At 37.8% G+C, this 23,235-nt stretch overlaps 1 protein-coding gene across 1 annotated transcript in view; it reads right to left on the bottom strand.

Annotated features, from left to right (window-relative positions):
- The window catches only part of CNTNAP2 (contactin associated protein 2), a 2,262,889-nt gene that overhangs the window by 760,997 nt on the left and 1,478,657 nt on the right, over positions 1 to 23,235 (bottom strand). The window contains exon 13 of the mRNA XM_015447321.4: positions 19,861 to 20,061. Coding sequence (XP_015302807.3) covers positions 19,861 to 20,061 — 201 coding nt within the window. The remainder of the gene's footprint in view (positions 1 to 19,860; positions 20,062 to 23,235) is intronic.

The raw sequence follows: 23,235 nt of genomic DNA, 5'->3' as shown, positions 1-23,235 counted from the left end.
GCCTGATTGAATACATTAACAGAACTATAGAAAAAAGAAAGGGTTGGTGGGAAGCTGGAGGGGAAAGGACAGTAAACCAGATCAAGTTTGTGCATAGCCGACGGCAGCCTAGGAGAAAGGGCTCCACAGTCCAAAGATGACCTCTTACCCTGAACTCACAATCCTATCATTTACTCTTCTTGTTCCAATTCCAAGCCCAAGAAGCAAGCATCTGATTTTAATTTGGCTTCCCATCTGGTAGCCCTGAGGGGGAGATTTGGCGGGGTACAGAACAGAAGTGTCCAATCCTCTTAGCATTACACTTTTTCATTACAAATTAATACACTGGCATCCTAGTTTACAACTTGGCTCTCCATATACCTTGCCCACACAGTGTGGTGGCCAGAACCTCCTCTCCCTTTAGCTGTTAGTCTTCTTGTTTAAGTTAATTTAATGGCATTTTGATTATAGATTTCAATCTCACAGACTTTGATTATGTTTGTGATTGAACTAGAGTCTGTGGAGAAGTCAAGTTTTGCCAAAAGAATCTGACTTGGGTTTATAGAAAACTCATTAAGGTAATGTCGGCTATCTTAAGAGACAGCATTGGAAACTTCACCTCATGTAATTTCAGCTACTAGAATTTGAGGCAGCAAGTCAAGTTTCTTTTCCTTTCAGTGAAACTTCTAAACCCTATACACAGGCAAATATTTCATCTACACTATGCTAAGAAGTTGCTTCAGATAAAATCTCTGCTAAATCCTTTCTAATACAAGTGAAGGCCAATGTCTTCATTAATCTACTTTCTCATTAAAAATAACATTTTCAAGGCAGTTCAACATTATTTTTAAGGGCTTGTTTTATAGACCTTTATCCTACATATATAACCCCAATTATATTTTTCCTCCTCAAAGTATTCATTCTTTTTTCTATTCCTCTGAATCATGCCTGCACATATCTTATATATCTTACCTGAATTGCATTGCTTCTATATTAAGGTGAAACTAGCAACAGGAGAACAGCAATGTTGAATTGATGGAAAAAAAAAAAAAACACCAGTTCTTAAAAATATTGGTTATATATTTCCACAACATTCTCACTTCAGATCATTTTTTAAAATTTACATTTAGTCTATGTTACCTTAGATCTTTATCTCCCATATTTCACCAAAGCCAACCCCTCCCACTGAATTCATATCTGCTCTTGGTAAATTACTCTGGTTTCAGCTGTATGACATTATACATCATTTTTATTTTTTTCTGCCTCTGTCACTTTTAATCTTGGATTCACTTGTAGTTAATTTAGTGATTGACAGTCAACTTTTAGTTATCTACAGCCTGATTATTCTCCCCACAAACGCTGTTTTCAAATTTTAGAGCAAACACCTATTGCATGTAAGTAATCTGATTTGTTTGCATTGCAAATAAGCTCTGTGTATTGTTATTTTCAAGAAGTCTGCCCCACATAGTATAGAAGTTCATCAGAGCTAAGTGTCTCACTTTAGGGACATTTTGAGTAGAAGAATTGTCCTTGAGTAGTTTCTTTTTGAAACCACGAGGGTGTGCGTGTGTGTCATTTATATATTTAAACCACACACACAGACACATCATGTTATGTTCCCACACTGAGACACAGGCACTGATACATCCTCCGTTGGGTGACTTCAGATATACACAGGCATACTCACTTCATTGTGCTTCACAGATCATATGCTTTATTATAAACTGAATAATAAAGCATATTATGGCAGCCCTGCTTCCAGTAAGTCTGTTGGCATCGTTTTATTTTGTTGTTGTTTGTTTGTTTTTTTAATGGCATGCTCTCACTTTGTGTCTCTCTGTCACACTCTGGTAATTCTTTCAATACTTTATATTTTTCATGATTATTCCATCTGTTATGGTGATCTGCGATCAGTGATCTTTGACATTACTATTGTCATTGTTTTGGAGTGCCATTAACTGTGCCCATAGAAGATGACAAACTTAATTGATAATTATGTGAGATCTGACTGCTCTACTGACCAGCTGATCCCTAGTCTTTTGCCTTCTCCTCAGGCCTTCTTATTCCTTGAGACAAAACAATGTTGAAATTAGGCCAGTTCATAACCATACGATGACCTCTAAGTGTTTGAAAGTCACACATCTGTCAATTTAAATCGAAAGCTAGACATCATTAAGCTTAGTGAGGAAGACACGTCAAAAGCCAAGATAGGCTGGAAGCTAACCCTCTTGCACCACACAGCTAGAAAAGTTATGAATGCAAAGAAAAGGTTCTCAAAGGAAATTAAAAGTGCTGCTCCAGGGAACACATGAAAGATAGAAAAGTGAAACAGCTTTCTTGCTGATACGGAGAAAGTTTTAGTGGTCTGCATAGAATGAGCCACAACATTCCCTTAAGCCATAGCCTAATCCAGAACTAAGGCCCTAACTCTCTTCAATTGCATGAAGGCTCAGAAAGGTGAGAAATCTGCAGAAGAAAAATTTGAAGCTACCAGAGGTTGGTTCATGAGATTTAGGAAAGAAACCTTCTTCGTAACGTGAAAGTGCAAGGTGAAAGAGCAAATGCTGATGGAGAAACTACAGCAAGTTACCTAGAAGTTCCAGCTAAGGTAACTGATAAAGGTGGCTATACTAAACAACAGAGTTTCAATCTAGATGAAACATCTTTCTATTGGAAGAGGATGCCATCTAGGACATTCACAGCTAAAGAGGAGAAGTGAATGCCTGGCTTCAAACCTTCAAAGGACAGCTTCTTGTTAGGGGCTAATGCAGCTGGTTACTTGAAGAAGCAGCCAGGGCTCATTCACTTTTCTGAAAATCCTAGGATCCTTAAGAGTTCTGCTAAGACTGCACTGCCTGTGCTCTAGAAATAGAACAGCAAAGCTTGGAGGATGGCACATCTGTTCACAGCTTTAACAAGTTTACTGAATATTTTAAGCCCATTATTGAGACTTACTGCCCAGAAGAAAAAAAATATTCCTTTCAAAATATGACTGCTCATTGACAATGCACCTGGTCAGGCAAGAGCCCTGATGGAGATGAACAAGATTAATGTTGTTTTCATGCCTGCTAATACAACCTGAATTCTACAGCCCGTGGACAAAGGAGTGATTCTGAATTTCAAGTTGTATTATTTTAAAAATAGACTGGGCACAGTGGCTCATGCCTGTAATCCCAGCACTTTGGGAGGTCAAGATGGGTGGATCACCTGAGGTCAGGAGTTTGAGACCAGCCTGGCAAACATGGCAAAACCCCATCTCTAGTAAAAATACAAACAGTAGCTGAGCGTGGTGGCATGTGCCTGTAATCCCAGCTACTCAGGAGGCTAGGCAGGAGAATTGCTTGAACCCAGGAGGCAGAGGATGCGGTGAGCCAAGAACGCACCACTGCACTCCAGCCTGGGTGACAGAGTGACACTCTGACCTGAAAAAAAAAAAAAAGAAGAAGAAAGAAGAAGAAGAAGAAGAAGAAGAAGAAGAAGAAGAAGAAGAAGAAGAAGAAGAAGAAGAAGAAGAAGAAGAAGAAGAAGAAGAAAGAAGAAGAAGAAGAAGAAGAAGAAGAAGAAGAAGAAGAAGAAGAAGAAGAAGAAGAAGAAGAAGAAGAAGAAGAAAAAGAAAATGAAATATAGGCCAGGCATGGTAGCTCACTTCTGTAATCTCAGCACTTTGGGAGGCCCAGGTGGGTGGATCACCCGAGATCAGGAGTTGGAGATCAACTGGCCAACATGGTGAAACCTCGTCTCTACTAAAAATACAAAAATTAGCTGGGTGTGGTGGCGGGCACCTGTATTCCCAGCTATTCGGGAGGCTGAGGCAGGAGAATCGCATGGTCCTGGGAGGTGGAGGTTGCAGCAGTGAGCCAAGATCATGCCACTGCCCTCCAGCCTGGGCGACAGTGAGACTCAGTCTCAAAAAAAAAAGAAAGAAAGAAAGGAAGGAAGGAAAGAAGGAAGGAAGGAAGGAAGGAAGGAAGGAAGGAAGGAAGGAAGGAAGGAAGGAAGGAAGGAAGGAAGGAAGGAAGGAAGGAAGATATTTTGCTAGACTATAGCTGCCAGAGATAGTGATTTCTTTGATGGATCTGAGTAAACTACATTGAAAACCTCTTGGTAAGGATTCGCCATCAGAAGCCATTAAAAACATTCAGGGGAGGAAATCAACATATTAGCAATAAAAGGAGTTTGAAAGAAGTTAATTCCAAATATCATGGGTGAGTTTGAGAGGTTCAAAACTTCAGTGGAGCAAGTCACTGCAAATGTAATAGAAATAACAAAAGAATTAAAATTAGAAATGGAGTCTGAAGCTGTAATTGAATTGCTGCAATCTCATGATAAAACTTTAATGGATGAGTTGTTTCTTATGGCTAAACAAAGAAAGTGGTTTATTCCCAGATTGGAAGGAAAAACAATAAGAAATTGCTCAAGGATACAAGGAAGGGACAAGTCATTGCCACTGATTATCTTATAACTTCATTATTAGGTTTAGAATATATTTTTAGATATTGCTAATACCTATATTTAAACAATTATTTTAGAACATTCCAACGCCAAAAAGTATATTATAATTTTTTTACTATATGAATCTACCTTTTGGGTTTTTTTTATTAGTTCGGATAACATTTGTCTAGTTATTCCAAAATGCAAGTCATTTGTGAAAATCTATGAAACCTATGTAGCACAACTAGCATTTAGGAGGTACACACTTTTTTTCTGCTTTGGTTGATACCATTTCATTAAGATTTCTTATATTTACATTAGAACCTTATAAATTGTTCTCCCAGTCCTCTTTATGCAAATTTATAACTGTGATTATCATTTATAACTGTGATAGAGTAGAAGTCTGTTTGTCCTCGTTTACATATTATGCTTCTTTTGGTATACTTGAATGTCTCATAATGTTGATTCTCTTAATTTTGCTGCCTTGATTACCTTACCATTTTGACATTTTGAAATAAAAACAAAATAAAGTATGTTTGGTTTCTAGATAGGCTTAAATATCTGCCTTCTAAAGAGAAAGATTAATTGATTTTAACATTTGGGCCAACTAAAGTAACAGGAGTTTATAAAATTTATGAAATACTAAATATAGCCAACAGGCTGGCTGAACAGACGTGCAGAGTGGACTGTTAGTTCTAGTTACTGTTGCTCTCCCCCAGGGCCTTGCCTTCCTGCCCAGGACCTCCGTCCCCTCTGCTGACATACCCAGTGCCCTCCTTCCTGCTCCCCTGCGCGGTTCCTCCCCTAGTGCCTCTTCCTCTTGTCTGTTCTCCCTCCTACTTACAAAACCGAACTGAGGGTGATTTCATTTGTTTGTTTGTTTTTGACAGGAAGCAAGTCCCTTCCCTAATGGAGTAAGTCTCTGTATCTCTGATGGTTGAATTTCATGTCTGTATCAGTGTCCCGCTCTTCATCCCCCCAGGTGCTCCCCATACGCTCTGCCAAGCTGGGGATTTCTATCTTTCTCATTGTAGCAGAATCTTGGAGAAATCTATCAAAAGCAAATTAATAAGGTAAGAATGAAACACTGAACGTGTCACTTGTGTTAGGCTTAGATATAAGAGTTTCTTCTGAAAAGATCAAAAAAAAGAAGAAGAAGAAGGAAGAAAGAAAACATCAACATTTCGTTTCCATATCTTATGTCTGAAAAGAAGGGGATAACCTTTTGCAGCCTTTTTCTATTTCATCAATATACAATTCACATGTTCTATTTGAAATACCTTGATATTAAAAACATGAAAGTCAAATGCTCTGTGGAGAGAGAGGCATTTTTTTTTTCATTTCTTTCACATCAAATGTTTTTCAATATCATTTCAAACAAATTGTCATATAAACCACATTTTTTAATATACTTGTCAAGACCAATAGTGGATATTGAAAAAACATAAAAAGGTAGGATTTTTCAGAAAGAAGTTTGTGCAGTTCTTATAAATGTCTCTTTTGGCCTATTGCTTAACAAAACTGTTTGGGTTTTCATTTTTAACTATGCTGGAAGCACATATTAATGTTTCAATAGAAAAAATTAAAAATTCCCCAGTTGATTAGCTTATTAGGTTGCCTCATTCTCTTCCTTCCTTCCTTTCCCTCCCTTCCTTTCTTTCTCCTTCCTTTCTTCCCCCTTCCTTCCTTTCTAACTTCTTGGGGTAGAAAATATATAGAGTCTACAGGCACATAAACCTAGATTTTAATCTGGTTTGGACTGTCAGCATGGTATTTACTGTTTTTCCTTGGGTTAATTAACCCTTCTAAAGTTATGTTTCCTCAGACATAAAATGGAAATTCTGATATACAACTCACAGAGATTTGGGGTGGAATGAGTCAATATATATAAAATGTCCAGGTGAGCCTTTAATAAATACTAATGCTATTTCCTCTCTCTTCATTTATATCGTGATCGAATGTGGAGATAATTATTAAGCATTAGTTATCTAGATATATAGATGACAATATATTTTTAAGCCTGAATTTCAGGTCCAGTACCAAGAGAGAAAAAAAAAACCTGAGCATGTTTTTATAGAGATTTTAAGATATGGGGCGAAGGTCATAATGGCTGTGGCATTCCTAGTCAGCTAACACTCTGCAACATTATTCATTGTCCTATAAAAACTATTTACCCAGCCACTGGTGTTGGTAAATTGTAAACAAACACAATAGGTAATAGAATCCAACTTCCATCAGCGTAACTAGTATTTCAGAGAAGTCTTATCATTCATTGGTGAGAAAATAATAGCTCGGGAAAGATACAGTCTCTGAAATAAAATTTATGGATTATTTTATTCACGGGCACTTCTGTGAGGATGAGTTTCTTCAACCGTATTTCTCTGAGCATCTTTAACATTATGTTTATGTTGCATGGTAGTGGAACTTGATTCAATTGTAAGAGTTAGAAAACAAACATTGCAGAGGAATGTTGATGGCAAGATAGGGCTGCACTGCAGCTTTCTGAAGGTTGTAGAAAGAGGATGTTTGTATTTGACTCAACGGAGATGCTTCCGTTTAGACAGAACTCTGAGAGAATGAGGAGTTAATGGACACATGCCATATTCATCAAAATGTAGAATGAAGCCATCTCCAACTTTTTTGAAACAACACAGAGAAAAGGAGTCTTTGTCTTTTGACTTATCTCCCTGAGTTGATCTACTTGATTCCTTCAAATTGCCATTGTTTTAACTTTATTTGGCAATTTGACACTCAACCAAAGTGTACCATCATTAGAAATGAAAAGATAGGAGAATGGAAGATCCCTCCATACCTCCAACAGGTGGATCTCACCTGTTATGTCTATGTTATGTCACCTGTCTATGTTGACCCAGAGAGGCATATGTGATACAAATGAGGGAATAAATCATTGCTATTCTAGAAATGGATCTATCAGCAGTTCATTTTAAAAGTTATCTTTGTTGACTGTGACGGCCGGTTTTATCTGTCAACTTAGCTACGGGGTCCAGTTATTCAAACAAACATTCTTCCAGGTGTTGCTACGTAGGCATTTTGTAAATGTAATTACAGTTTAAGTAAAAGTGTTTATTCTAGATCATCCGGATGGGCCTGATTCAATCAGCTGAAAGGCCTTGAGAGTAGAGCTGAGACTTCCTTAAAGAAGGAATACGTCCTGTGGGCATCAGCTTCAGTGTGTGTCTGGAGGTTCCAGCCTCTCTTTCCTGACAGTGTGACTCAGCTTTGGACTTGCCTTGCCAGGCCCCGCTGTTGCATAAGCCAATTCCTTGCGATAAATCTCTAAATCTATCTTCTACTTGTTCTGTTTCACTGGTTGAACCTGAACTGATATCCCGGCTAATAGTACTCTGAGACCATATTTTCTCCCATTCTTAAGCCTTCCTGATCTTTCCTCCAAATATAACCTCTTCAAACAGGGGAGGCAGAATTACCTAATGCAAAATACACATATCAAAATGTTTGGAAGTCATTATGAATTCTAAATCTATTCAGTCTTTTATCCATGATGGACATACCAGTAAGATTTTTTCAGTATTTGTAAGAGTCTTATACAAAATTATTTTATTGTCATTATGAAAAAGTTTCACTCTATATCTCAAGGTAAATGCTATTTTAGAGTACAGTAAACAACTCACGGGTTGGGGCACGAACCCCCTGTGCAGTAAAAATTGACCTATAAATTTGACTCCCCAAAACTTAACTACCAATAGCCTACTGTTGACTGGAAACCTTAGAGATAACATAGTCAATTAACACACATTTGATATATTATATATATTATATACTGTATACTTACAATAAAGTAAGCTAGAGAAAAGAAAATGTTAAGAAAATTGAAAGGAAAAGAACATACATTTATTAATCATGAAGCATAAGTGGGTCATTATGAAAGTCTTCATCCTCATATCTTCATGCTGAGTAGGCTGAGGAGGAGGAGAAAGAGGAGGGGTTGGTCTTGCTGTCTCAGAGGTGGCAGAGACAGAAGAAATCCACATATAAGCAGACCCTCACAGTTTAAACCTGTGTTGTTGAAGAGTCAACTGTCTTCTTTTTACCCTCATTATATTCTCACAGCACCTAACTAAATATTTTGTATTCAATAAATGTTTGCAGAATGAATAACAGAGCAATATCTTAACAATACTTTAGGTATTTCCAAGAGAAGTTTAGAGTAAAAACTTGATGCTTTTTTTCAGTAGCTTGTTTAGGGGAAGTGTTTTCAAAAATAATTTATGATTAGGTTTATTAGGTGATGAATTAGGTTTATCTTCATTTTATGTTTAAAGTGGATAATTTTAAGGAAAATATATGAACTGGAAAAAAGTATGATTTAATGTCAGTAGAAAAGACTATCACATTAACTTCATTTCAGTTTTGCTTCTGACTGAAAGTATATACAGATGGAAGCAAAAACTAGAGAGTAATATTCATAAAGATAAAAAATAAAATTGTTAGTACTCTTAAAAAAAATTTTCTTCTTAAATTTTGTTATATTATTTTATCATTTACAAAGTTTAAAGTACATGTTGTTTTATCTATCCAATCTTTTTAGAAGACTTTATGATTATCCCTTTTTGAAATTCAGAATGGCACAGTAAGTAGTATGGAATTTTGAAAAATAGTCCAAACATAGTTTTTTAATTTTTAGAATTGGATAATAGCTGGTTTTTCATTTTTACAATCTTTTATAATATAATAAACTAAAATGCAAATTTGAAAAACTTGGCTTTATGGTCTTTTAATATATTGAACTTTAACTAGTTTAAATGCAACTCTATAAACTCATACTTCTCATAAATTAGGATAAATCCGTTCATTAAGATGCGATAATCTTCAAAGAAAATTCAGCTTTGGTGTAATTTTTGAGTTGCTCTCATTTTAATATATAATCTTTGTTTAAAAAAGATTAACAGCAGTGTGCTCTCCTGTCTGAAAACTTAAGAAAACATATGGCCAGATAACTACAAGGAGAAATAAACATAAAATCCATAATTCTCATGCAGGCTTTGCATTTTCACTTTTCTTTATAATTATTGTAAGCAAGAATAAGTACTTATTTAAACATGGCTTTTCAAAATCAAAAGGTTAGAGTCTACCTTAACTAGAAAGACATGAGAAGACAGATTTACAAGCTCTACAGAGTGACTGGATAACTTCACAAAGTTTCCATTTCATCCTTATATTTGTTGTTTTAAAGACTAAGCTACAAACATAGGCACACACACAATCAAAGTCTCAGCTCAAAGTTCAAGTCTACCACTTGAAAGGCACTAGTAGTACCCTTTAGGTACAACTCAAGCTACCCTTAATAAATTTTGCCTTAAGATTAATTTATTAATCAGAAATATTGGAACTGACCAAAGGTCACTTGGTAAATAGCATTTCTAATCATGCACAAAAAAAAAAAAAAAAAAAAGGAAATGACGAGGGAAAACATTCTTTCAGAGTGGTTGAAAAGATGGGGGTGGGTACAATTCCTGCTGGGGTTAGTTCTATATTCATTTTGGTGACCAAGCATTGACTTCTCCATGTTCACACTTTCTTCAGTGTGTCAGAAAGGTTTTTAATAGGATACATATACATTTGAATCTCAGTTTTTCCCACTTCCAGCTATGATGGCTGATATGGTTTGGCTGTGTCTGCACCCAAATCTTATCTTGAATTCTAGCTCCCACAATTCCCACATGTTGTGGGAGGGGCCGGGTGGGAGGTAATTGAATCATGGGGGCAGGTCCTTCCCCTGCTACTCTCATGAGAGTGAATAAGTCTCACAAGATGATGGTTTTATAAAGGGGAGTTTCCCTAAGGAAACTCTCTTCTCTTGTCTGCTGCCATGTGAGACATGCCTTTCACCTTCCACCATGATTGTGAGGCCTCCTCAGCCATGTGGAACTGTGAGTCCATTAAACCTCCTTCTTTTGTAAATAGCTCAGTCTTAGGTATGTCTTTATCAGCAGCATAAAAATGGACTAATATAGTGGTCTTCAGTAAGTTTATTCCTCTGAGTCCTGTTTTGTAAAACAGAGACAATAAAATCTACTTAGCATAACTTTGACAGTTAAATGAGATAAATGTCTACAATGGCATTGTTCAAGACATTTAATGAGAACTTCTGCCCTTCTCTTTAGCTCCCTTCTTGAAACAGGTGTTCTTGTTCTTTACCAAAGCAAATTCTACACTCTTCTTTCTCTCCTGGGACCTATATTTCTTTTCTGTCTTACATCTTTAATCTGAACCTCTCCAATGTCTCCTTCTCAGTTTATAAATTTATTACAACTCCCTCGTCCCTAAAAATATCAAACACTTCTAAACCCCTACTCTTGCTTTGTCATTTGATTAAGTAACTTTTCCACATGTAGCCATCCTTTTATCATCAACCTTTTGAAAACTTTCCCCTATTCTTTCTTTTCCCCATGCAGTCTTCAGTGACTCAACCCACCAAACTCCACTGACACGAAACTCCAACAGCCTCCCAACAGATAATGACAGGGGATGGCTTCCTCTCTAGGATGTCTCACCATTGATTGTACCCCAATTTTCTTGTTTTTGCTTACTTTTTACTTGCTTGCTTGTTTATTGTTGAATACCCATCTCCCTTAGCTTCCCAATTATAAGGCTTTCCGAATATGATTCTTTCTTCCTACTGTTTAATAACTTTTCAGTTCCTTTAGCTAGCTGCATCCTCTTCTTTAGTCCCCTTTTCAAATTAGTGTTTTTCTAATTTATTCACTACCTAGGTAGATGTCTAGAAGCTGGGCATGATGGAAGATACTATGATATGGCCCCTGTCCTCAAAGACCTTGCATTGTTGTAAGAAAGAGAACATTAAAACACCAGAAAATAATGAAGAGCAAAAAGAGCCAGGAATAGCCCATAATCAACTGCTAAGTGACAGGGGTTAGACCCTAAGTGAAACAGGAATTCAGAAAAAAAATGGTGATCACTGTCCGTAAGAATTGTAGAAGGTTTCATAAGGAAGCAAATAATTATAGTATCACAATTTTTATTTTGTATTTTTTTGCTTACCAGTTAATCTGTAAAAGAAGGATGTCCTCTTACATTGAAATTAGCCTTTGAGTGGAGTCTCTCTTTGTCTCTGACCCTTGTTGGAAAAAAAAAAAAGTGAACGGGCCGGGCGCGGTGGCTCACACCTGTAATCCTAGCACTTTGGGAGGCCAAGGTGGGCAGATTGCCTGAGCTCAGGAGTTCGAGAACAGCCTGGGCAATACGGTGAAACCCTGTCTCTACTAAAATACAAAAAAAAAAAAAAAAAAAAAATTAGCTAGGCATGGCAGCATGTGCCTTTAGTCCCAGCTACTTGGGAGGCTGAGGCAGGAGAATCACTTGAACCCGGGAGGTGGAGGTTGCAGTGAGCCGAAATCATGCCACTGTACTCCAGCCTGGTGACAGAGACTCTGTCTCAAAAAAAAAAAAAAAAAAAAAAAAAAAAAGTGAACACAACATTCCATCCACAAATAAATCAACAAAATCAGTATTTTGCTTTTCTTCTGTGTTTTCTTTCTCCTCCCATTACCTCTCTGAGTCATCTTAAGAAGGCATTACAACTACTCAAGAAGTGCACTTGATCTTTGCTCCTGAGTACATGGGAAGATTGTACTTCGTCTTCCTCTAAAGTTAGGCCCAGCAAAACATGTGACTTGCTTTGGTCCATAAAATGTGCGCACACACAATGTGTTACTTCCTTGCAGGAGTATTTAATTGTCTGCGCTTAAGTTTGCAGCCTGCTCCTCCCTTGCTTCAGTCATCATGCAGGTGCCGTGAAACCAAGGCAGCCCAAGAGGCTGAAGCAATACAGAAGGCTTTGCATGAGGGAAACAAAAAAAATTGTTACATAATTAAGATTGGTCAGTCTTGACTATATATTTTCTGATCTTTCAATATAAATACAAGAATAGACAACATTAGGATTTTGATGATACGCTTAGTTCTTTCATTTTATTTTAGTTGTAGAGTATGTTTAAGAAAATTTCAGGGAAGAAAAAATGTAACTCACTAATTTTTTGATGTCAGTTAAAAGGATTTTACGCTATGCCATCAGCCATCACAGATCACATAAAAACCTGTATTCCTAGTGCCATCACTTTGCATGTTAAAGTGAAGTGACCACCAATTCTCCAGATTTTTCTTAATAAACAACATAAGCCTTAGAACTGTTGGCCAGTTTTTCAAGTCAGAAACTTGAGTCACCCTTGAATTTTCTTCCTCCTGTATATATAAGTAATCACAACTCCTGTTGATTCCACCATCTAAACTTAACAACAACAACAACAACAAACTTTCTCTGAAGTCCCAGTGGGCCTCCCAGACATGTGGTCCATGTGCACTCTGGTGACATGGTGCCAATGGACTCTTCATACCACCTCTGCTTCCTCCACTCCAGTCTCCATGGAACAGCCAGAACTTCCTTACTTGAAATCATTCTGTTTGCCATTCAGATAAAATCCTCAACATTATGCAGAGACTCTGAATTAATTTCCAGTTTCCTTTGTTCTGCCTCTCCTGACTTCAAGTTCCCTACTCCAGCCATTCTGACCCCTCTCACTTCCTTCAAATTAGCGTGTCTTGATCTCCATCTCTGAATCATTGAACATGCTGACATTGCTAACCCAGAATCCTCCTCTAATTTTTTTCTTAGTTAACTCATTTGAATCTTTCCCATATCAGCTTATATGTCACACTTCTTGATACACAGGCAAAACTAAAAAATATTTGTTGACTTATTCTCCTATTCATTATTCCAGTTGAGGTTCTCATCAACTCCTATCCATATTGTAGAAATAGTTGCTTACTCTTCTCCCTGCAATCCCTCTGTCCCCTTCAATTACAGTGCCCATCACGCAGATGCTAGTTGTCTGGGCATGAAACATTACTAGATATAATTTTCTAATTTTCCCCTTTAGTTATTACTATCCTCCTTGCTTGTCTCATTTAATTCTATCACTCAATATTAATATAATGATTGGGTATAATAATTAAGTAAATAATCTTTTGATTAATATACTGATTAGTCACAATAAATTTTATTTACTGAAAAATCTTTTATTGGAGTCGACTGATTTATCTATGTTGTCTTAAGAGTTAAATGCTGCACCTTCTTATAATGCACAGCATAACTTGAAATTCATTTGCTTGATAACTGCACCAAAGCTTAGAAATTTTTGCTAAAAATAGATTATATGTTACAAAGCCAGAGTCATGTTTTCTTGTCTTTTCAAAGCCACTAAATCACAGTTCAGTATCATCAAGTATACTGAATTTTATACAGCTTACTTTATAGGCAAAATTTGTAAGCATAATTCAATTTCAATAGATACAAAAATCTAATAGTAAACTATCCAAAAGTATATATAATCTATATTGCTTCTTTCAACAAAGGAATCAGTAAAAAGTATCATTTCTGAGAACTAGACAACACTGAGAAATTAAAAGAAGAAAAACACTGGAAACTAATAAAGCAGTGCTCAATATAGCCAGAAAAATAGGAAAGATAACTTTATAACTCTACAATTAAATACATCTTTATGTATGTAGGGAATCAATACTTCAGCAAAAAAATTCTTAATTAGAAAGTATAATATGATTTGTAAATTAAACATATGACTACAATATATATATAAGATACACAAATAAACATTTTAATGGCAGCATAATAGGTCTTGTCCAAACACAGAGAAACATTTTGGTTATCTAAGAGTATTAGTATTGTTGACTAAGACTACACAAGTAAGATCTAATGGAACTCCCTCAGTGCTTGATTTATCTAATTGAAGATTTGTTTTGTTTGTTTTGCGACAGAGTCTCACTCTATTGCCCAGGTTGGAGTGCAGTGGCATGACACCAGCTCACTGCAACCTTTGCCTCCTGAGTTCAAGTGATTTTCCTGCATCACCCTCTCAAGTAGCTGGGATTACAGGTGCATGCCACCACACCCAGCTACTTTTTTGTATATTTAGTAGAGAAGGGTTTTCACCATGTTGGCTAGGCTGGTCTTGAACTCCTGACCTCAACTGATCTACCTGCCTTGGCCTCCCAAAGTGTGAGATTACAGGCCTGAACCACCACACCCGGCCAAATTCAAGTTTTTATGGTACTTATTTCAGAAGTAGATTGCATTGTTCACTAATTTAGCCCTTCATAAGTTCAGGTGCTGTTACATTTACAAATCTGGGGATATAAATATAAACCATGCAGACATCCATTTGGATGACCATTAATTATTTTTCTATGTTTGGGTAAACTAATTTGGTGATTCCCAAATTGATATGCCTAATTCTAGGCAGGCTTTTCTATATAAAATAAAATAACTTTTTATTTTTCCATTTCTATGTCTTTTGTAAAGCTGAAGACAACTGAAGTAATAGTTACATTACGAGAATAGACATAACCATAAATACTGGCAAAATCATTATTTTTAATCTGTTAATATTTTTAAGTTTTGCAGTAATAAAAGAGAACATATTACATGGCATGTATCCTTGTAAAAATTGTAAGAAACTAATAATGTGTAATTTTACATTTGCTAGCTAATGGTATGGTACAAACAAACATTTATCAAAATAAAAATGAGGTCCATACGCATATCAACTATTTATCATAAGTATCATTAGAAACTATAGAGCCCCAAATGAACTCTTGAGGGTAAAGCTCTTAAAATAAAAAATAACATTTTAAGTGCAAAGCTATTACAATCTCATTTGATATTCATTTTAATTGCAATGACTATAATGAATATACTTTGTATTCGAACAGATGTCACAAGTACTACTACAGAAGTTCTAATATAATTCAGTCTTAGTTAAGAATAAGTAAATGGATATTTAAAATTGAATGTTACCATGAAGGAGGAAAAAAAAAAAAACCATTACAGTAAACATTAGCTCCTTTAAAAAAACAAATTAAAGATTTTTATTACATTGTGTTCTTTCTTGTTTTGACATATACAAAATATAATAATACAAGGAACTTGCTGTCTCAACCACTCCTTTTCCTTGCATCAGCTATTCTGCAGATTAGTAGGCCTAGAAAATGAAAATTGGGACTGTAAAAAATGACTCAGAAGGGTAAGCTGAAATTCACTTTACAATATTTAGAGACTGGTATAGCAAAAGGATTAAAAAATTGTATTATGCCAATTTATTTTAGCCGACGGAGGTAACTACGTATGCCATTTTATTTCAGTGGGTCAGACAAGCCCTAATATTTCCTTTAATCTTCTCCCACATGAAGGACTAAAATCTTAAATTCCAACATGAGAAACCTTCATGCCATGAATTAAAGACAGTGTTTCTCAATGTGTGGTTCACAGAATTACCCATGAATGTTTGTTAAAAGCAAATATCTTGGGGCCCCAACCAACCTCTATGAAAGCCTGGGAGTAAGGCCATTCAATCCACACTTTGACAAGCAACCTAAAAACTCTGATGCATACTCCTGCCTAAAACAACTGCCCCAAGGTTGGATGAGGCAACACGCAAAGCTACCTATTATTCACTTCATTTGAATCAGCAAACCTTTGTTAAGTACAAATCCTATGTGAATCAAAGATTGGATATATATAGGATGTCCAAACAGGAAAGAAACTTATGAGAAACTGATTTTTAAAGTACAATTTATTATGTACAATAATAACCTACAAATGACAGGAAACCCAGTATCTAGATGTCTAGAAATACAAAGAAAATGGTATATTTACTCTTCAGATTAAAAGTTTACTCTTGATTTCAATTTAGCCGTTTTTCTCGTGAAAGGGTTATCTGGAGATTAAATAAAAATGTCTTTATCTCATTATTAGAAAATGCAACTAACATAGTGCTTAATAACAAGCTTATCCCATTTTTCCTGATGTTTTGTACATTTTACGTTTTGTAAAGGAGAGTGGTTATGTGTGTGAGGCTTCATGGTGGTTGAGGGGACGAGACAAGGAATGTCAATGAGGGGAAAAGAAAGAAGCTGAACTGCAAGACCAGGAGCACTAAAGGTAAATTCTTTTCCCACCTCTAGTCTAATTCTCCTCGTACCTCAACTGTAAGTTGAACATATTCAGAAGCCATACTGTGTTTTTTAATTACCAGAGCAAAATTCAAAAAGTAAAAGCTGACTTTGGAGTTTAATCAAAGAAAGAAAGAAAATAAAGAACATAAAGCTGAGAGTATCAAGGTTCTTTCGCTGGTCAGGAATTTGCCCCCGTTTCCACCCCCACCCCGGGACTGAGGACTAATTCACTGGAATCCGTGAAAAGAGCTTCAGTAAGGAGCATCCGCTCATGAAACAGTGAAGATAAGCTGATGAGGCTCATTAATGGCTCTTAGTGCCCTTGGTCTTCTACATATAGTCTTTGACTTTTCCTAACACTGGAAACCAGATCCAGTTAAAACACACACACACACACCCCCTATGAGAAGTGGAAGTGAATAGAAAAAAGAGTTGTGCGGGTTCTCAGCACGATCTCTAGACCAGCAATATCAGCATCACTTGGGACCCTATTGTATTCATCTGCTCAGGCTTCCATAACAAAATACCATAGATTGAGTGGCTTCAACGACAGAAATTTATTTTCTCACAGTTCTGGAGGTTGGGAAGTGAAAGATCAAGGTGCTGGCTGATTTTGTTTCTGGTGAGGGCTCTCTTCCTGGCTTACAGATGCTGCCTTTTTGCTGTCCCCACATGACAGAGAGAAAGACTTCTTTCTGTTTGTTCTCCTGAGGCCACCAATCCTATTGGACCCCACCATTATGACCTCATTTAATCTTAATTACTTACTAAAAGCCAAATCTCCAAATACAGTCACATTGGGGGTTAGGGCTTTAACATAGGAATTCTGGGGGAACATAATTCAGTCCATAGCACTCACTATAAATGCAAATTCTCAAGCACCACCTGAGACCTGCTGAATCAGAAACTCAGGGAATGGGGCCCAGCAAACCAGGTTTTATTATCTCACCAGATATTGTAATGCCAACTAAAGTCTGAGAAGTACTGGCCCTCAGGATGAAGTCCCAACTCCACAGCACAGCATTTCCTTTCCTTCCTAGTCTACTCCCACCCTTCCTTTCCGACCTTATTTCTTAGAGGATACTCTGTCTATACTTCTAGCACAAGGCTTTGCACATAGAAAGCACTCACATTTTCACAATATTGTGTACTATTGTCATAGGAGTTATTAAGAAATTATTAAGAAATTATTTTAGGCAGATAGAGGAGAAAAGGGGTCCTTGGAAAGTTTTTGTTTCTTTTAAAACAGCTCCAAAAATGTTTCTTGTCTAGCAGGAAAACCCCGGCTCTTAGAGTCAGCCTGGCAAACTTTGATGTGCAAATACCAGCCATTAGAAACGGGGTCCACCCAACATGGAGATTCCTGCCTTCTTCTTCCTTGCCACCACAAGTACCTGGCAACATGGTCGCCCCCACATATCTGCATGTGGGTAGAGCATCATGGCGCCCTGCATTTGCATATTAAAAAGCTAGGGTGGGAGGGCCAGTTTTTCCCCTAGGTGAATAACATGCCTGGTCAAACCAATTCCCTGAACCCTACGCAAATCAGGTACCACCGCCTCCATCCTCCTCATATAAGCAGCCACTTTACCACCCCACACAGGGTTTTCTCTCATTGGAATCCTCCCTCTCTCTGTCTCTGTATGGGGGAGGTGTTCTTTTCTTCCTTCCTTCTTTGTTGCCTGTTAAACGCTCCTCTCCTTAAAACCACTCCACGTATGTCCATGTCGTTTTATCCAATTCTGCGTGAGATTAAGAACCCTGGCGTTCCTTCAGTCACTGGAGTCGTATCACTGTTTGCTTATAACTCTTCTCTGTAAACTACTCCGTACAACATTGCTTTCAATTCATCACTGTTTTGGGGCATCCAACAGCCCATTGGTCTCTGACATAGCACAAAGTTGCTTAACATGATTTTAAAAAATCAATATACTACTTGCTACTTATCATGTCCTTAAGTGTATCAAGTCTTATAAGTACTTAGTATATTACCTTACGAAATTCTCCCAATCACCCTGAAGTAGCCATTATAATTTCTGCTTCACAGAAAAAGACACTGGAAACTGAGGCTTAAGGTCAAGAGGTCTATTGTACAACATGGTGACTATGATTAACAGCAATGTATTTATCATATCTTGAAAATTGCTAAGCATGGATTTTAAGTGTTTGTTTCACAAAAAATAATAAATGTATGAGGCAAGGCATATGTGAGAGTTAGCCATTCCACTATATATATATATATTTCTAAACACATTGTACACGATAGACATATACAATTTTATCTGCCAATTAAGGTAAAATTTTAAAAAGAGGTCAATTAACTCCCCCAAAGTGACATACTTGGGAAGTGGTAAGGTTGGAAATTATGAACTCATGTTTCTTTTTTTTTTTTTTTTTTTGAGGCAGAGTCTCGCTCTGTCGCCCAGGCTGGAGTGCAGTGGCGCGATCTCGGCTCACTGCAAGCTCCGCCTCCCGGGTTCACGCCATTCTCCTGCCTCAGCCTCCCGAGTAGCTGGGACTACAGGCGCCGCCACCGCGCCCGGCTAATTTTTTTGTATTTTTAGTGGAGACGGGGTTTCACTGTGTTAGCCAGGATGGTCTCGATCTCCTGACCTCGTGATCCGCCCGTCTCGGCCTCCCAAAGTGCTGGGATTACAGGCTTGAGCCACCGCGCCCGGCCTGAACTCATGTTTCTTTAACTTATTTCCACTGTGTTTTACTACAGACACAGAGATGCAGTTTTCTGACAACATCTCGAATTTACTGCCAAGACTCCCAGAGCATATGGGACTTGTTGCAGTAAAGTTATTTCCAGTATATCTTTTGGAACCGCTCTATTCTCTACACCCCGACACAGTCTTGCACACATGTATGTGTGTTTGCATGTGCACACTCACACACACGCTAGCAAATTGTTAAAAGTTGGCCATCACGAAAACAAAAAATCAGGCTAGACTTCTTGAGACAAACAGGTACCGTGAAGCGACTATTGGGAAGAAAGAGCTCTAAATTTTATCGCTATTCTATATCCTATTTGACTGTAGACAATTTTTAGAATGCTTTCATCTTTACAATAAAGACACCCCAAACTCTCAAACGGAATTGCTTGAATGTTCACAAGGAGCTCTGATAAACTTTGTCTCACAGTCACTACTGATAATTAAGCACTAGAAACATATATGCACATAAAATTTAAAAATCAGTAAGTTTAAAACAACAGACTACTTTTTCTTCAAAATCATTCTTTCTTAGCTTCATTCCACAGAAACCATGCCAAATGATTCTGTTTTACTTATTTACAGCTTCCTTCCTACTGAAGACTGGACTATAAGATAATGAACCACACCTGTTGGATTGTTTAGGTAATTCCAGGCACCAGCTGAGATAGTAATTAAAAGTAACGTTCCATTCTCAGCCTACCTGGAGTGTTCAACAACCTTGACATCTTGCAGAAATAGGAGACATACTGCTCGCAGTACTCCGCGCTGTCAGTGATGGCACTTATCTGGTCCATGGAGGCGCTGTAAACAAGCTGTGTCACTGAGTATTTTTCTGGGTTGTAGGCGACCACATTCGTCTGCATCTGCAAGTCATGAGACACTATGGTCCACACTTTGTCCTCTGTAGGGAGAAAAACAACCAGGACCCTGGATTATTAGTATGCAAATGCTTCTCCAAATGTCAGAAAATAATTGAGCTACACTTAAATGGTCTTTTTACTGAGCTGGTGTAGAACAGTGTTAAGGAGAGCAATCCTTAAAACATCCCCTGCTCTTTGCTCATCCCTAAATTCTGCCTATGAGGACAAAGTAGGAAAGCTATATATATATACATTCTTTTTTTTTTAATTGAGATGGAGTCTCGCTCTGTCGCCCAGGCTGGAGTGCAGTGACCGAATCTCAGCTCACTGCAAGCTCTGCCTCCCAGGTTTACACCATTCTCCTGCCTCAGCCTCCTGAGTAGCTGGGACTACAGGCGCCCGCCACCTCGCCCGGCTACATTTTTTTTTTTTTTTTTGTATTTTTTAGTAGAGACGGGGTTTCACCATGTTAGCCAGGATGGTCTTGATCTCCTGACCTTGTGATCCGCCTGTCTTGGCCTCCCAAAGTGCTGGGATTACAGGCCTGAGCCACCACACCCGGCCTAGAAAGCAATATTTTTATTGAAGACAAACACAAGATACCTCCTGAAAACAAGGCAAAAAAAAAAAAAAGCTTTTGTATCTAGTTGGTGCTCTAACATCTGCAGCATTGAATATCAGGCTCATTATGTTCCAACTTCTTCCTGACTGTCATCCATCATTCCTCTGGTGGAACCGGATTTTCTCTTTCCTAAATGAACTATGCTCTTCTTTCAAGCCTCTGAGTCTTCCTACATGGTGTTTGCTCTAATCAGAATATATATCTTCATCTTGTCAACAAATGTTCTTTTCACCCTGACCTTTTAGGCAAAATTAGACATTGCATTCTCTGCTATTGAAATGTTCTATACATGTGGAATAAAGCAAGTGAGTAATTATCTTGGTGATTTTGACCCTGAAAATTTCAGTGTAAGAAAAGAAGCAGATCCAAAATAGATAAGGTTAAATGAAAGCTCCATATACATTTAAATTTTAGTTAGAAGCATCACTAAGAACCTAAGATAATGTTATCTAATTTTAAATGTGGCATATGTCTTGCCTCTGTGCACTGAAAAAGCTCCTAAACAAGGACCAACCTCGTGCACCAGACTGTCATCACTAAATACCATTTCCTCTAAGATAAAACTAGGATCCCTGGAGAATTGATGGCTTCTACGGCTGGAAATGTGCAAGATGAAAGATGAGCCAGGAATATATCCCACTAGAAAAAAAATAAGCAATTAGAGACTGAGGGCAGTTCACAAACACCCAGGGCCAAAGAAGGGCCAGTTTTAACATCAACAAGAATATTCTGCAATGGATTAAGGCATATCAAATATATTTAAATTCTTAAGTTTATTAAAATTATTAAAAATGTTTAAATTTGAAAGATGCTAGGTAATCGACTTATTATTTTGAATATTGGTGAATGAAGAGAAGAATCAAGCCTTTCACCTATCTTTGTTATAGGAACCTTAATGAAACCAAATATTGTCTTGATGGAAATATTTCAGCTCATAAAAGAAGACTAAATGATGGGATTAGAGTATCATCACTTCCTAACTTCTGACAAATTTAGTAGGATCTAAGCAATGATTATCAATGGCTGCTAATATAATCACAAGTGAAACCAGACGTGATGCACCTTTGGATGAAAATACATAATCAATGTTACATGTAATGTAGTACTGATAAAAATCAAGCATGAATTTGACCAAGTTTATAGACCTAACTGTGGATTTCCAGAATATACAAGGGAGAGAGGAACATGTAAAATGGCACACAGGGAAATACTCCATGAAATCCATGCCGTGGGAAACTCTATAGACCAATATAGTTTTATCAATTAATAAATTAAAAAGGAAGGGGATAGAGAGGAAAGAAGTGGTGAGAGAGAGCGAGAGCAAGAGAGAGCGAGAGAGAGAGAGAGAGAGAGAGAGCGTGGTAAATGGCAACTCCATTCTTACAGGTGCTCAGGACAAAACCCAGGAGTCACCATTAATGCCTCTCTTCTGCATTGATCATCCAGTCTGCCCATGAATCCTGTCTGCTCTACCTTCAATGTGTTTCCACAATTTGAACACACCTTCTGCCAACCCACCACCACTACTAGGGTCAAAGCCATCCTGATTCCTAACCAGTCTGCTGCTTTCCATCCTTGCCTCCTCATATCTACATTTAACACAGGAGTCACGGTGAGGCTTTTCAAATATAAGTGAGCTTCTGATACTCTGCTCAAAACCCTCAATGGCAGCGGGTCTTGTTCCAGTAAAAGTGAAGTCCTGGAAACAGCTGAAGTCCCTCTATGACCTGGCTTCTCCTGCCTCTATGCCCTCACACGCCAATCCTCCCTCCTTGCTCCTTTGGCACCAGCCACACAGACCTTTCATTCCTCAAACACATCAGCAGGGTCCCTCCTTAGTGCCTCTGCACCTGCTGCTTCCTTTGTCTTTCCTCGGCACCCTCAGGACCCACTCCTTCTCCTCCAGCGCCAGCCTTTCCTTTCCCATTCTACAGCTGCTCTCTGCCTCCCCATCCTGCTTTAATTTTCTCCCTAGCGTTCATCTCCCCTTTATTTGTGCACCTTTTATTTTTTTTAAGTCTGCCTCCCCACATTAAAAGTTAAGAAGGCAGAAATTGGCATATAATAGGGCTTAAAAATATTAGTTGAGTAGAAACATGAATTAACAAAAGTTAAACACTACATGTTCTCACTCATAAGTGGGAGTTGAACAATGAGAACACATGGACACAGAGAGGAGAACATCACACACCAGGGCCTTTTGGGGTGTGGGGAGAAAGGCGAGGGAGAACATTAGGACACATACTTAATGCATGCGGGGCTTAGAACCTAGATGATGGGTTGATGGGTGCAGCAAACCACCGTGGCACATGTATACCTATGTAACGAACCTGTACGTTCTGCACATGTATCCCAGAACTTAAAGTAAAAAAATAAAAAATAAAAACAAAAAAGCAAAAGTTAAATAGATCCAAGCTACTCAATCTAGAACAGTTTAAAGTCATTTTGGTCCCCGTTATGGCTTGGCCAGGACTATCCTGTGAGACTCTAGAAAAGCGACTTCATCGTCTAGGCTCTAAATCCCTTTCATCTATAGCGACAAGCCTCTCTACTAGAGCACGTTCCAGTTCGCTCTTCTTGAATCAATTAGAAC

The sequence above is a fragment of the Macaca fascicularis genome, chromosome 3, assembly GCF_037993035.2.
Source record: "Macaca fascicularis isolate 582-1 chromosome 3, T2T-MFA8v1.1".
Classification (NCBI taxonomy): Eukaryota; Metazoa; Chordata; class Mammalia; order Primates; family Cercopithecidae; genus Macaca; species Macaca fascicularis.
Note: the sequence above shows the minus strand (reverse complement) of the source record. Positions and strands in the feature narration are given on the sequence as shown.